This window comes from Artibeus jamaicensis, unplaced genomic scaffold, assembly GCF_021234435.1.
Source record: "Artibeus jamaicensis isolate MK-2021 breed Jamaican fruit bat unplaced genomic scaffold, CSHL_Jam_final scaffold_1019, whole genome shotgun sequence".
Classification (NCBI taxonomy): Eukaryota; Metazoa; Chordata; class Mammalia; order Chiroptera; family Phyllostomidae; genus Artibeus; species Artibeus jamaicensis.
This window is the reverse complement of record NW_026522025.1, coordinates 14,444,521-14,461,350: the sequence shown is the minus strand read 5'-3', so window position 1 is coordinate 14,461,350 and position 16,830 is coordinate 14,444,521. Positions and strand designations below refer to the sequence as shown.

At 36.7% G+C, this 16,830-nt stretch overlaps 1 protein-coding gene across 5 annotated transcripts in view; it reads right to left on the bottom strand.

Annotated features, from left to right (window-relative positions):
• Positions 1 to 16,830, bottom strand: part of LEPR (leptin receptor) — an 89,400-nt gene that overhangs the window by 12,835 nt on the left and 59,735 nt on the right. For all 5 annotated transcript variants that reach the window (XM_053655400.1, XM_053655397.1, XM_053655396.1 and 2 more), the window contains 10 exons: positions 14,559 to 14,849; positions 14,284 to 14,401; positions 13,228 to 13,427; positions 10,638 to 10,786; positions 9,634 to 9,793; positions 9,435 to 9,517; positions 5,140 to 5,356; positions 3,250 to 3,432; positions 1,779 to 1,874; positions 123 to 228 (listed from right to left, as the gene is read on the bottom strand). In XM_053655400.1, coding sequence (XP_053511375.1) covers positions 123 to 228; positions 1,779 to 1,874; positions 3,250 to 3,432; positions 5,140 to 5,356; positions 9,435 to 9,517; positions 9,634 to 9,793; positions 10,638 to 10,786; positions 13,228 to 13,427; positions 14,284 to 14,401; positions 14,559 to 14,849 — 1,603 coding nt within the window. The remainder of the gene's footprint in view (positions 1 to 122; positions 229 to 1,778; positions 1,875 to 3,249; positions 3,433 to 5,139; positions 5,357 to 9,434; positions 9,518 to 9,633; positions 9,794 to 10,637; positions 10,787 to 13,227; positions 13,428 to 14,283; positions 14,402 to 14,558; positions 14,850 to 16,830) is intronic.

Genomic DNA, 16,830 nt, shown 5'->3' with positions numbered 1-16,830 from the left:
AGGCTTTTTCTTTTTATGCCATCTTAATTGTACAAAAAAGGTATTTAGAATATAAATTTTCTGATTTGTATTTTAAATCAAGGTTTAAATATACTGAAGGTTCTTAACATCAACTACAGTACCTTTGATGTAATATTAGCAATGTTCCAAGCAACAAGGTTAAAGACGAAATAATTATTGGCACAATTACATATACACCTGTATAATTCTGGAGTTTTTCAATATCACCTGAAAGAGAAAAGCAATTCACATAATTCAGAAGCTTGAGAAAAAAGATCTTTGTGTATCAAAATTTATAATATGTCTCCTGATTTCACCATAAATCTATATTACCTCTAAAATATAAAAATAAAGAGGAAGATAAAAATATAGTTATGATCATATTAATAAAATAATTATTACTGTGTCCAGAATTATGCTTATTGTAATTTAGGAAAATACTTTTGTCAAAATGATTTGTCAGTTCTCTCCATCTGACTGATCCCTTTCAGGTAATACGAGTCCACGCGCCATTTAGTTGTTTTGATTACTGGGCATCTGCTTCTAAAGAAGCCAGCCTATAACACCTACCAATCTCTAGTCTGTTCACTCCAGACACATTGACCCCCTTGCTGTTTCTTGAATTACCAAGCATGCTCATTCATCTGTACAAAGCACTCCTTTGTACTTGCTATCCCTTTGCTGAAATGCTCTTCTCCTTTGTATTTGCAGGACTCTGCTCAAATATGATTTGCACAAAGAAAAGGCCAATTTTGGCCATTCTAACTACAACACCACATTTTAAGACTACCCCTTCATCTTAGTTTGCTTCATGGCACATAAGTCACACTTCTATCTGACCTTATATCCTACATGATTAATTTATTGCCTGTCACTCCCACTGGAGTACTGGAGGTGAGGCTCCATAGGGGCAAAGAATGACGCTTACTGTTCAACCCCAGTGCTTAGAAGAGTGCTCTATCTATATTTGTTAAATAATACATAAACTAATCTTTACAATTATTTGAATCCTAAAACCAGGTAAACTGTTTCTCCCTTGAAACTTCATTATTGGTGTGCTTGGATCTGAGAACAATTTGCAATATTGTGGATATGCCAAATATGGTAAGATGAACCAAACAATATGAAAGGCCCAGTCTGTGATAATCTCTCCAGTTTTACCTTCAGAGGAAAAACATTTCCTTTAGAAGACTGATGAAAATTTATGGGCTCACAAATATAGGGTCCGGCACAAATAATTCCCCTTTTTATTACAAAATCATAAGCATGTAATTCTGTAATATACACCATATGACATTTTAGGTGAAATGTTCAAATTAAAACTATAAATCATTACTCCCATAATACTACCCCACCAACCACACTCAGGTAGGCGTTACTTCAGCCACACTCGATGTCCCCAAATGTATTTGGAGGGAAAGGTGCATTTATATACATTATACAAATATGTGCATAAAATTAATATACTTCTCATTAGGCTTTATGAAGATATACTTTATTGTATAGCTGTGTGTTTCCCTTCATTTCGTTTATATCAACTTTTTAACCTACTGGAGACTGAAAATTTTATTTACCAATGCAAGAACTCAAAACTATGCCTGGTTACTCCCCTTCTTACTACCACCGTGGAGCCAGAGGCCTGACTGCGTGCACCCGTGACACAGAGGACTCTGGCTCTTCCACTGTTCCATCAGAAAGGGAATAACCAGATGGCGACATCACTGCTAAGTAGGAAACCACCCATTTGCGTACAAAGCAAGGAAAAGTCAAAGTTTTACCTTGGGTAAAACTATTAATTATCTTCGGTTTCCCCACTCCTTCCATAAATACTGGGTAAAGACTGAATTGATACTTCTCAATGGGGATGAAATGATCTGAGGAGAAAACAAATTAAAGGGTTATTCTGACTGAATTAATGTAAATGAGTGAAATCTATCTAAAACAATTTTAAGTGATCCTCCTGTATTTCCAGACACAGAAATGAGTTGTTATTTATGGATTTAAGGTGATCATTAAGGGAGTTTCAAAAACAAACTGAGCACTCCAAATTCTCCTAGTAATGGCAATAATTTTACAAACAATACTTAAAAATTTTTACATAGAGATAGGAGATAGAACACGTTCCAGTGACAGCTCCTCTGTTCAAGTTCAGAGCATGAGTTTTTTGTTTCCCTGTCCAGGGCGGTACACTCTACCCCTCTCCTGTATCTCCAAAGTGAGCAATATTCCCTTTACACGGGAATTTCCCTTAATTAGTTTCCCCACCCAGGGCAGCCGGAAGTCTCATGAAATCCTATACAAGAAAGATGGGGGTGGGAATGAGGAATCCCCTTGCAATATCCAGGATTCTAGCATCATGGAGGGTGACCATCTCCACAGCAAAGCTCAAAAATGAATCTATCAAGTGTTACTAATATGCAGGAACATTGCTTTATAAGAGATAAATCTCTTTGAAGCCTAAATTCCCCACAGTTTAAAGAAAAGCACAGAGAGTAACCACGCGGACAACAGTGCTAATTAAATTAGTTCTCTGTCAACAATTTGTTTCTTTTCACCCTAGTGCTAATTCTAGGCCTTGGAAATAAAATAAAAGTATGAACCTTTGGGATGATATTACATAATAAGGTCATAGCAATGCCTAGCTTCCCTATACTTAAACCTAACTCAGAGTCAGAGATGCTGTGTCATGCACTTAAAGTTTGTAATCACCTCCTGAGGCAAGAGGTCTACTTTCAGGAGTTTCTGCTGGTCTGTGTCACCAGGTCCTAGGTTCTCAGACCCTCAGCACAGCACCCCCACTCGCTGACAGTGAAATGATAAAATCGACGATCTGGTAGGACAAGTGGGCAGCAGGTACCAAAATCCACTACAAATTGGTTTAAAGATAAAGGTAAAGCTGAAATCAACAAAAATAGTTCTCCAATAAATAAACAGTTTAAGTAGATTTGGGAATAAAATGTAATACAGTCATTGAAAATAATAGTTAAAGGGGAAACACATTTGTGATATATCAAAGGAACAAATCGGAAGAAAAGTGGTAGATGATAGGGTATTGTGACAACTGTGTAAAATACTTACAGGACAAAGGATCAAATGAGATAGAATTAAATGTTTCTGGTAAGATGGTATACTACAAGAATATTTTTTAAGTTTCATTTAATTAACTGGCTCTGTTAAATGAATTAGTAATGTGTAGTGTCATACTAATCTGTTAAGAGAAACTTATTGAAGTACAGTAAACTAACTTACCATGGATATAATACCTCTTAACAGATGAAGGGATCCTATGCCATTTAATTTCACCGTCTTCATTAAGAATTTTCCACTCAAGAATAAAATACATCAGATTGTAATCACTAAGTGATAGCATCCAGGAAAGAATCACACAACTGCTGTTTAAAGGATAAGCATTGAGTGACTGCACGATATTTACTGAGGGAAAAAGAAAGAAATTTATTTTTTAAATAAAAATTAATGAAAATCTCCTAATACCTTTGAAAAATATATAACCTACTAGAAAAGGGGAGGAAGTAGAGATGGCAGACATTTACACAAGTAAATATAATACATGGCAATCGTTTTTGTATAACTAGAGTCACAGAAGCAGAAAGACGTGGGAGTCTACACTATGTGGGAGAAACAAGATGCTAGCTACCTAAAGCCTAAAAAAGGGCTCTTTGGAGAAGGTCAGAGTTGTTCTCCACTGGAAGGCTGCACAGGCCTAGTAGTTACTCTACGTACTCCCTCCAAACTCTTCTCTCCCTCTGACGTAGCATGCTTTCAGAGCACACACATGATCATTTTAACACCCTCTGCACAGAGTCCCACTTCGAAGCCTCCAGTGGATTTCCACATAGGAGGATAAAATTCCTACCAGGTCTACAAGGCCCTGGGGCCCACACCTTAGCCTGCCTCTGGCCCTTTGAGGATTTTCTGCCATGGGGCACCCTGGTCCTATCTTCACATCCCCTCCTGTGCCCTGAGGACTTTTGTTCAGGCTGCTCCTGTCCCAGGCGCCAATGCGCTTCCCCCTTCTCTGGGGAAGTTCAATTCCTGTAATAACACTTCCTCAAGAAAGCTCTCACCCCCCACACCAGATTAGGTTCCTGTTTTCTTTCCTTTTATACAATTATATTCCTTTCCTGGGAACGCCTTCCTCAGTTTGTAAATAAGCATTCATGTGCATGATTATTTGATTAATGTCCATTCCACCTACTGGACTCTACAAATGCTGAGACCATTATAGTTTTTCTCACACTGGAATTCCCACCACCTACCACAGTACGGGATTTAATAAATGTCTTGAGAACATAGTGATTGAAAGTACCTTTAGTAGAATCATGTGCAAATGCAACAGAACTTAAAAGAAGTTTATACTATATGTACAAAGGTAACCATAATATAAAGCCTGATATAAAATACCATCAGAAAGGCAGAAAGCACTCTGAGAGTTAGAACAGGATAGGACATATGTGATTAAAGTAAAAAGCAAAGGTTTCATGGAGGAGATTGGTAAAGGTGCAGAAATTTGAGTTTTCTATTAAAAGTGTATATTTTGAATATATAATCCAGACTAGAAACTCCTACTGAAAGTGGTTCTCAATTCTCTGATTAATCAAATACATCAGAATTAACTAAAGAGGGTTCATCACTCATATCAAATGAATTCAGGCTAATTTTCAGGTCTGAGCAATTACTTGCATCCATATAATATGTTATAGTATTACCTATATATAGGTAATAGTATAGGTAAACATGTACATATACTTATTTTTATATATTTATATATGTATGCATATATATGTATGTACACATATATACTTATATATATGGAGAGAGAAATTGAGATTGATTTACCTATGACCCCCATTGGTCCAAAAGTATTAGATTTATTAGAATATTCTCACTATAATATCTCTTTAACCATGTACTACCACATGAAAATCCCAGGACCATATTATGTAATCAGAGTACAAAGCAGTTTGTTATTTTTCAGACGAAGAAGAAATAGAGATAAAAGAGAGACTTTCAGGTTCACAGAATCACAGGCTTCTTGGAAGACCATTTAAAATTGGAAGAGTCTGCAAAGATTAAATATATAAAAGGGCACAGGTTTACTACCCTATGCTTTTTTCTTACCTTTGCTGATAGGCCGTGAGAATGTTAAATTAAAATTTGCAAAAGAGGCACCAATAGTATTGAAAGCCAGAACTGTAATGGTATGTGTTTGCTCTGTCAACTGGAAAGTGAATTTGGTATGATTTCCGACATCTTCTGACCACGTTCCATTGAGGGAAGTGTTATGCTTTACCACGTATCTTCTCACGCTGCACAATGAGTCGTGTTTCATCAGGGGCTAGAAAAAACATAAAAATGGATTAGCTTGACGAGCACAGTGCTTTTTACACCAACTGAGCTCATGGAGCTGTAATTCTAAGTTCCCATTGCGAGGCAGGGGTCTGACCAGAGGCAGCACTGCTTATTTCCAGGCTGAAGTTCAGGGAGGGAGGGTAGGGAAGGGTCTGCCTCTGACCACAGGCTCAGTGAAGGTGTCATGTGGGCATGGAGCAGAGGAAAGTCATTCCCCCACCCCCAGGTTTTTTTCTTAAGACTCAGAGAATAAATCATTGGAGGATAGTGGATACATTGAAGTATGGATACAAATAGGAAGCTTTTCTACCAAAAAGTTTCACTCTTAATTCTAAAGAAAAGAAAGGTTGACAGAAAGTTGAGAATTTCCTCATCTAAAAAGGGGGAAAAATAACCCTTTGATTCTATAAAAAAAGGAAAGTTTAAAAATGTTAATCATCACATATAATAATCCCAGTAAAATGAGTGATTTGTCACTCATTTTCTCTTCCCCTGATTTGCTGCCACTTCAAGTAACAAAGGCTGTGCATGACACCCAGAATTTCGGTCCTATGTTTAAAAAAAAATCATACCAGGTCACTGACAATTCCAGTGTCAAATACATAGTCAGCCCAATTCTATTCCTCTGTTCTACAGAACATACCAGTTTGCCCATCACCTTCCACCTGTGTCAGGTAACAGTAAGAGCTGCCAATCCTTTGTAAACCCATAGAAAGCCCGACTCTATACAACAGACTAGACTAGTGCTGCTCCATTTCTCTTTTTTCCTTTGTTACTGAGATTCCTATAAGTCAGAAATACCAGAAGGAAAAAAATACACAAGCACATGCACATCTATCCCTGTAGGGCCTGAGTAATCTAGGTAAATGGGGAAGGAGATTTTTGCTACCACTGCAAGAATGAAATGTCTGAAAAGTCATGCAAATTTTGCATTTTGTTTTTAAAAGTCTATGTCAGGCTGTCAGGGATGGGGAGAGAACTGGATAAGAGAAGGTGAAGGGATGAGCCAAAGAACAAATACATATCAAATATGTATAATCCATGGACACAGACAACAGTGTAGTGATAGCCAGAGAGGGAAGGGTGAGCGGGAGCTGGGAGGAGTGGGCAGAGGGGTGAAAATGGGGACATCTGCCATAGTGTCAACAATAAAAATAAAGAAAATTTCTATGTGTTTTCATATACACATATTTACTTTTGTAACCAATTAAAAAAGAGATATACGTCTTTACTTTGTGGTACAACAAAGTTCATCACGGCTCATCTTGTGTATTTCCTACCCCAGTCCCAAATCAGACATTTTTCAAGGAGCCTTAGTTCCTTTTATTGGAGAACAAATATGGGTATGCTGCCTGCTACTGGAGTGCTGTTACTCCAAGGCCCTCTCAGCTTACAAATCAAGGGATGTACACTAACTCCTGTAATGTGCACATCTACAAATATTTCTAAATGAATCCATCTGTAGCCATAGTAAGCTAAACAGGAATTACGCTGATGTCTCCAACTCTAATCCCTTGCCCCATTGGATCATTCTGGTTTTCTGCCCCTAGCTTCTCTAGAACCAATCCAACAAAGAGACACCTGGGTCCCGCCATCCACATCCATTTCCTTAATTGTTCAATTCCAGTTTGCATGTATAGTGGTACAAGAATTGTTAACCCATTGCCCCATGATAATTAATTTTATCAACTAGAACTCAGTGCATAGTACCACTTCTTTTGACTCTACTTTTAAGACTGTACTCCTTTACAAAGTTAATTAGGCCTGCACCTTTTTCTCCCACCTCCTTCAGTGCGGGTTTTCATAGACTTGTCACACAGTTAGAGTCGTTTGTCCCAGCCTGGATTCCATCTGGGAATCCTCCACCCCCCTGAGTGATTTATGTTTAATTTGCATATGTTAAGGTTTGCTCTTTGTGCTGTAAAGTTCTATGGGTTTTGACAAATGCATATATATTCACCATGTTATGTATCCACCATGGCACATACAGAAGAGTTTCACCACCATACAAAGTGAAACCTCTTGTGCTTCACCTCTTCAAACTTTTCCTTATCAGCCCAACCCCTAGACACCACTGATTTTTCTAGCATCTCTACAGTAAAGCCTTTTCCAGAATATCATGTCTTTGGAATCATTGTGTAGCCCTTTCTGATGGGTTTTTGCCACTAAGCTACATGGATTTAAGATCCATTTGTGTCTTTTTGCAGCTTTATAGCAATTTCTCTTTGTCACTGAATAACATTCCATTGTATGGAAGTACCATAGTTTGTTTATTCACTCGTCTATAGAAGAATATCTTGGTTGTTTCCAGATTTTGGTAATTATGAATAAAACTACTGTGAACATGTATACGCAAATTTTTATGCAAACACAAGTTTTCAAATCAGTCAGGTAAATACTGAATAGTGCAATGCTGGATCATATGGTATGACTATGTTTAACTTTGTAAGAAACTACCAAACTATCTTCCAAAGTAACTGTACTATTTTGCAGTCCCACCAGTGAATAAAACTTCTTGTTGCTTTGCATCCTTGCCAACAATTTATTATCAGTTTTCTGAATTGTAATCATTCTAAGAAGTGTGCAGTGGTACCTCATTGTTCTTTTAATTTGTAATTCCCTAATGACAGATAATGTTTGTTGAGGACCACATGTTTGTCTTCCCAAAGTTTTGACCAAAAAAATTCCATTCACTTGGGATAAATACAGATGGGAAAGAGAATGCTTTGAAAATTGTTATGGTAAATATCCACTGTTTATGGAAATATCTTTATCCCTTGTTTTAGATGTCTTTGAAGTAGATGGAGAAGGCCGAATTTACTTTGTTTAGGATTAAATATAAGTAGAATTTTTTAACTTGAAGGAACAATAGATACCTGTTGGGAACCGCCTTGCCTGGTTCCAGAAGCTGTAACCTTGCCACGGCTAAGGCTAAGGCTGCGTGAGTGACCACTGGACCATAAGCCACTAAGGAAACAAAGCTTATCTCCCTGGCAGGGGCACCGCCTCAGCCCCTTTTACTTCATCCATAACTGGCCTTTAATGCTTGATCGGTTAGCCAATGACGGGTAAGATTCCCTAAGGGGGGAATGACCTAAGACAGGCACGGTCACGTGAAGGCCCCAAGGAAGGACTTGGGGGGCTACAGCAAAAGGGGGTGATGGACCCCTGTCCCTGGACTGTGACATAACCTGAGTCCTCATTCTGTCTTCTAATCTCTTGGCTGACTGATTTAAGCCTGAGACAATGCCTTAAGCCTGAAACAATGCTGGTGGTGGATACTGCCTTGTGCTGGAAAGGGCAGGTCCCCTAGGGCAATCAGGCCTAAGAAAGAATATGTAAAATGCCGTGAAACCTGCTTTGTTTAGAATGCTCTCAATTAAATAAGGGTCCAAGCAAGAAGTGAGTTTGTTCCTCAAAGTTTTATAGCTCTTTAGCTATCTGACCCTAACTCAAAATAGGCCTTCAGAGCTCTTTGTTATCTATTGTTTGATCTTTATTGCCTGACAATGATTAATGAGTTTTACCTGTACTCCTGTGCAAAACAAACCCAATAAAAGCCCATTGAGGAAAAGGCCCTTGGCCCTTCTCCTTTGAGAGATTGGCCACCTTTCCTCCCCAAGCAGATAATGTCTTGGTAGACTTATTCTCATCCATGGCAGACTGGGGGGGGGAGGGGCTGAGGATGGAGCCCCCCCACAGGTATCATTTAATGCAATCCTACTTTTATACTGATTAGGTTAAAGAGTCTAGGTGACTTTGCCAAAATAATACTGACGTAACTATAGTAAGTTAAGCCAAGAATAGAATTAAAGTCACTGAATTCTACACTGGTATACCCTCCACCAAGGATCTTAGCTCTCTGTGGTCACCTCTCAAAATGGAAATGAAATATGGGAATGCAGAGCATAAAAATGACAGGATTATGAACAATGAAGAATAACATAAAAAAGCAGAAGTTGAACAATGAAGAATAACATAAAAAAGCAGAAACTGAACTATGAAGAACAGCATAAAAAAGCAGAAATTGAACAATGAAGAATAACATAAAAAAGCTGCAATACTTTCCAAAGTAAAGTGACATTTCTCTCTTTTTTAGTGATGTCTTCATTAATTATTCTCCAAAATTCAGGTCCTCTGATAGGAACTGCAAAACAACAAGGAGCCCAAGTTGTACATGTGTTCTTGGAAGGAATATTTTTCAGTCGTATTTGAAACACACACTGAATGCATGTTTAAGACACCATCAAAATCTCTACAGACCTTTGATGTCTGTGACAACTGTGTAGGCTGGAGCACTCCAGTCACTCCAATATCCCAGTCCATCCAGCCTCTTACAGCGCACCTGAGCAGTATAGACTGCACACAGGTCTGGCACTGGGAGACTGGCGGATTTTGAGTTTGCATCATACACCTCGTACATCTGCAACATAAGTCAAAGCATCAGATTGATCATTACTAACATGTAGGTAGCTAAAGGACTCTCAATGCATTTTATTTCAAACCTTAACACTCTTCCAAAATTAAGAGGGAACTGACTTCATGTCTTCTGGCTTAGAAATGCTAATATGCCTTGAATCATGAGCTCCTTTGATCTAAGGATTGTCTTGGTTATCTTGTTGTTTCCTTCTAGTAACCAGATTTGGACTGGTTCACTTGCTCTTAGGAATTTTAACCTAGTACTTAATCAGGCCTGCCTTGTAGAGAACCTCTGATACTCAGTCTCCTCAAGAAGCAGGTAAATAGTCCCAACTATGAGTATGATTCTGGTTGTTTGATAAAAGCAGCTTCTTCCAAAATGTGTTCCATTGACCACATCTGTACTAAAGAATATTATTAGATGTTAGAGGAAATGAGGGTTTCTTGGTGAAATGAATTTGAGAAACATAGCAGGAAATAAAGTCACGAATGTTTCTTTCATGCAGGGCCTCTTACAACCTTGAATAAACTGTGACTCTACAGTAGGGACGTACAGTGATACAGGGTTTCCTAAACTTACTTAGCCGCGCAAGTTTTTCTTAAGGAATATTTTATAGAACAAATGTTCTACAAAAAATCACTTTGGGAAATAATAGATTGGAGGAAATTTTACTCCTTTAAAGGCTTAACTTTATACCACTTTAATAAAAATAGCTACAGAATAGAGAGGATATACTAAATAAATAAATCTTATGCCAGCAAAATAATTTTATGCAATAAAGTTCTTTAAAATTATAAGAAATAACATTTAGTAAAGTAAGCTGAAGAAATTTCTAGATCAAAGTTACCTTCCATTGTATTTCTTTTCCATTTAAACCATAACGAATCTGAAATTGAAGACTGTTCTCTGGGAAAGTTGGCTTTTTCCAAGATATTTTCAGTAATCCAGTTTTTACAGTAATTTCTGCTTTCACATCGGATGGAGGCAGTGGTTTCACTGGAAATTTTTAAACAGTATGTGTAACAGTATAATGTTTAAAAGACATTACTATGATGTTATAATCTCCATACCTTCTATCAGCAATTTTCAACCTTTTTCATCTCATGGAAACTAATTGCTAAAACTTTGTGGCACACCGAAAAACACATTATTTTTTGCCAATCTGACACAAATAGGTATAATTCGATTCATTCACACCAGACAGCTATTGTTGAGTTGGCTGTTGTCATTTTTTTTGTTGTTGTTTGACAATCTAAGGGAAAAGAGATCCATGATCCTAACCAAATAGCCAGCTGTTGCATGTTTTACAAATTCTTGTGGCACAATGGTTGAAAATCACTGCCTTACATTTATAAAGCAGTATCTCTTTTTGAAAAATTTCACATTCCTTATCTCATTTGATGGCCTACAACTTTATGTAATAAACAAGAAAGGGATTATTCTGCAAATAGAAAGGCAGTCCATGTCACTCTGCAACTTTATAGTAAAACTAGGTTAGAAATTGAGCCTTTGGCTCTGCATGCAGAAGATACCAGACGGAACACATGATAAACATCAGTAGCAAACTATTCCATGTACAGCTTTAATTCAAGCCAAACAAAAACAAAATCATGGTGCTATATCCATTTCCACATGTGTGATTTTCAAACTCTTCTCCTACTATATACTAGTAACTATTTGTGGGTCAAGGTCAGAGGTAGTCTCGCAGAGTGAAGACTTTGTTCTCTAAAATCTAAGAAAAACAGGCTTTTAAGAGGCAGAAATGGAGGGGCTAGATTATATATGACTAGAATAGGAAGAACTTTTTTAAAAAAAATATATAAACTTAATGTATTTGGGAACCAAAAATCCAAGCCAACACACAATAGAAGGAGCCTCTAAAGCACCGCACTTCATCGACAATAATACTATAAATTGTCAATGACCAAAACAACTAAACTTTGTCATCAGTACACAGTTTCTCTTGATTGTTCAATTCTTCATATACCAAGAAGGCATTCTTCACCAACTTGTAAAATGACATATACTTCACCTCTTAAAGAGATCATTTCTCCCCAGGAAAGGAAGTACAGAATGAATGTGTGAGAGACCCAAAGATATTAAATCTGTAATTGTACTTGACTGAATCAAATGGATATCATATGAATATACTTCATGACTATCCAGCTTACAGAAAAGATGCTTGGACGTACAATGTTGATGTGGTCTCCACAATACACTGAGAAGTATGAGGAGGTGGCTACATTTACTGGGTCACAAAACAGTCACAGAGCCCTTATCTGGACAGCCCAAGTTTATAAAGCTAGTAATAAGTAGAGCCAGCATTTGGATCCCAAAGTATAATCTCCATATTGTCTTCTAGTACTAACTAGGCATCATAATCCCAGTTTAAACTCCTTATTTAAGTACTGAAAAGAGTAACATCCATGCTATTCAGGTATAGAACTGAGTCCATGTTGCACTTGTTACATACTACATGTGACAGTGCATCTGTTCATGTTTGTGGAATGGGGAGGTACGGGGTTCTTTGCTATCCTAGGATATTTAGTACTAAATAGGTACTGCCCATGGTAAAATCACTTAACATGGAACCAAACTAAATTGAGTGTATGTGTGTTGATTAATTGGGACATTTATGTTAAAAAAAATCTAAACATTAGGTGTGCTTCTTATATTTAACAAAATGCAGGTTTTAATTCTGATATGTACTAATTATTTGAAAGCACAGTAAATCAAATAGTAATTTTTGGCATGATTTCCCCCCAAAATAGTATATAGCACTAAAACATATTGTTTTACCTCTGCTGCACAATCACCAATGGGTTATTTCTCAAAGATTCCACAGTAATACCAGAGGGATATATCCATTTTTCACAGGGCTCTCTTAATTCTTTGAAATCAAAATGTCTTTTTAAAAGAGTATTTAAAAGTTCATGATGGATGTCATCATTCCTTGTGTATTTTTTTCTTTTTCACTTGCCTTTAGCTATTTTGAATCATGCTCCCTAAACAGCCTCATAAATTAAAGCCTTGGGTTATTACTATTCAGATTATAAAAACCATCAGGATACCTAAATTAAATTTTGAGATTTAAAAACATCAAATGTTTCCATAAGTACCCAGGCAGGGGGAGGGGTAGAAATACAAAGTAGTGCCCTATTCAGAATGTTGTTGGATTTCATTCCCAGTGACCGATATAATTCATCAAATAGTACACTGAAATTATACCTATTGCTAAAAAACTGTGCTATATACAATTTAAAATGAAATCAAAATGGTAAAACTTTCTACGGTTGATTGTCTTCTCATCCACTGTGAACAGGGAAAAATTTAAATCTAAGATGATCAGAATACAGTGAAATATAACAATTACCCTCAATCAACCTAAATCCTAATCTTCTAATGAAAATAAAGACGGACAACAAAGTGTCACATACCCATGGAGTCAGGAACGACACAGGTTGGAGGAGAGTCAAGTGAACCCAAAGAGTGATTGACCCTTATCCACATTGTGTAGCCGGACAACAAAAAGATGGGCTGAAATACGCACTCATAGAAACCATCTCCCTGCACATGGCAGTCTTTGGCTTCAGAGGTGGGATGAATAGTTGGAACATCAGGACAGTAAAGGCTTTTCCTTGAAAGATATGAAAACAGCCAATTAATATACAACACTGATGAAAGCAGCAAGACATTCGAGAATTCTGCTTTGCTGTTTAAAAGGTACAGTTTTTCTCCATCGGAAAACAGACGTTCTTCTAAACGGGTACGTTTGAATTCCCAACTGCATCATAATCTTGTCTATCCATAAAAGCAGACAGTAACCCTTATTAAATATTTCATTATGCACTAAGTGGGAATGCAAGTGAAATTCAGTGCATTGCTCTAACAAGAAGATAATGACCCAATCAGAGATAGAATGTATAACACTTAGAAAACTTAGCTAATATTATACTTAAGAAATACAACTTTAAGATCAAAAGTAGTAATGAGCAACTCTAAGATGGGAAGGAAAGTAAATTTCTTATGCTTTCAATACAGATTAAATTCCATGACAAACTAAAAACATAGTTGATAGTAAACTACAGCATTAGAGTGTCCTAATATTTTTCAGTTCAAATCAATAAAAATTTTTAAATAATTCTTGATTTGTATATGAATCATGTAGTCAAATATATCATTCTTCTCAGAGAAGAAAATATTGTCTTATAACCCCCTGAGGTGTGGTGTAGATGAGTCCCTATCTATACCCCACCTCAAAACATACAAAGCATTTCTCCTCTTCCTTGAAATACCCCTTCTGCCACTATTTTTGCTCTTAATATGACATCACAATGGCCAAAGTAGCACTTACTGTTCCCTAATTAAGTATATTCTACCTTCCTCTTTCAAGAAGGAAATCTACAAGAATACTGCAGTAGCAATATTTCTACAGGAAATTTTTTACCTCACCATATCTACAGAAAAATAAAAATAGCAAAAATAATACATACCTACGATACCTCAACTGCAAAGTACTCCCCACGAGTGACTGGATCGCATTGGCTGACCATCTGCAGGTCATTTTAGTTAAGTACCCATCAGTTTCACATAATATATTGATATTGACATCTATTTAAAACATATAAAATATTAATGTATAGCAAAAACAACAAAAACACTGAATGAAAATAAAATTCCCTCAGATACTTCTTCAACGGGACTGCACTATGGGGTCCAGAAGATAAATGCATTTTGCGGAACAAAGTGAAGACCTCGGGCTGCTTACCGAGCACGTACAGCTCAGCGTAGCGATGGTGGCACTCCTGCTCGCTGCAGCAGTACACTGCGTCGTAGGTGAACTTGCCTCGAGGTCTGGTGGCATTCACACTGGGAAGGGTAACTCTGCTAACGTGGTCCCCCACAACGTCATACTGGCTTTCAGGAATTTTCTCAGCTAAATTCATCCACCAAACAATCTTTTTTGAGGGAAGGACCTTGTTTCCATTTTTGTAGATGCAGTGAAAGGAAACATTAGACCCAACACTTGTCAGAATTTTGGGTGGAAAGTATAAGACATCTGTAACAAGGGAAGAAAGGTAGCAAATCAGACGGCAGGAAAACATCACGTGAACAATTAACATTGTAAGAAGGATTCACAAAGCATTCAGAATCACACTGCCAAAAATAAAAGGAGTGTACCAAAGGACTGCATAAATGTAACTACCTGTTTGTGTACAGTTACCTAGCATCCTAAGCATGCTCATTCACAAATACTTGACCTTCCACAAATATCATCAGTATTTCCTAAACATAGAGACACTTTTATTCTAAAATGTCTTACTTAGACCATTATTCTAATGGTCACTTACTAAGTGATAGGTAGAAAATTAACGAAGTGAAATATAGGCTAATTCCACAAGGACACGTCTTCCAGATTTTGCTTTAAGAATCAACGCATCTTAAGATGAGTTCTTAAATCACTTTAAGATAAAATCCACCCCCACCAAAGGTGGTTGCTATTGTCTCATTAGAACATATGAGACATAAAATTTCAAATCAGCAGAGACAGTACAAAAATAAACATTAAATAGGAAAACTATTTAGGAAATATAAAATTAATAATTTACTAAATAGCAAAGCAGGTCTGGAGTATCGTTTTGAGTTATTTATTAACAGTCTCCCGTGGTTGAAGACAAGGAGAACCAATACTTTTCCAAATATTATTTTTAATGACTATACACTATTCCATACTTCTTTTTCAGTTCCTTATTGTTGGAAACATAGTTTGTCTACATTTTTTAATTAGAGAGAGAATAAAAGTCAACACTGTTAACATAGGGGGAAATTACTTCTGCCAGAGTGATTATAAAATCAGCATGTTTTGGTTGTACGAATTAAGGCAACCCATTTCTGCTGATAAAATATAAATATTGGTTTTCTTACACAACATCTGGATTAGCCTCAAAAACAAAACTGAAAACATTTAATTGGTTATTAACTTTTCTATAATACCATGCTAAACTCCAATTTCTTTATATTTACAATCCATGTAAGACATTGGCATTTTGTACATCTACAGTTAAACATAAACAAGGAAAAACTCAGCAGCACGAAGTGACTGGACCGAAGCCAGTCCATTAGAGTCATCAGCGAGTGCGGGGAGGCGTTCGAGCCTCTCTGGTGCATTACTGAGTGCGCACAAGTACCTGGCACTGACCTGAGAGATGGTTGACCTGCCTCCAGTGTGCTCCACACCGTATTACTGAACTGCTGCACAAGTTTCCGAATAATCCATTTTTAAAAGAGTACGAGTGAACTTTGAAAAATTAAGCTGAAGCTTTTCATTTTAAAGCTAACGAAAACTCAAATTTTTCATTTCAGAATTGAATGCATACAATTAAGGTTTAATGGAGAAATAAGGTTAAAGTCTGTGGTAAATGTTGACTATCTAATTTTTAAAATAACATATATATTTTTTATTTTCCCATGAGATCTATATAATGTTTAATTTGTAAAAATATAAAACAATAATAATTTTCTTCTCATGGCCAAGTAGCAATACCTTTGCAGCATCTACACTAAAGAATTTTATTAAAAGAAATTCTACTGATAATTATTAATGAATCACTGAAAAGAATATATTTTAGAACATTTAAATGCTATTTTAAAATGTGCTTATTTAAAATGAAAATTGATTTTTTAATCCTTAGAGCAGATTACCTAATTTTTTATGGGGAAATATATTCCCTAACCTATTCTAAGACGGCCATGTAAAATGTAGACATTATCCATTATCTATCCTCTTCCTTGGCAGCAACAAGAATGCAGTTAATAAAGGTATTACAAGAACTCAGCATGTCTAAAATTGTTTTAGCACGCAGCATAACCTCAATGCAATATCCCTGGACTCTGTAAATTCTGGCAAGGTCCTAGATTTTCCTCTACAAGTCCACGCCTTCTCAGCAGCCAAAGCAAAAGAACTTAGCCAATTCATTTTCCGAGCATCAGTAATTTCCTGATTAGGAATAGGTAGTTCTTCATTTACTGTGGTAGCTGTA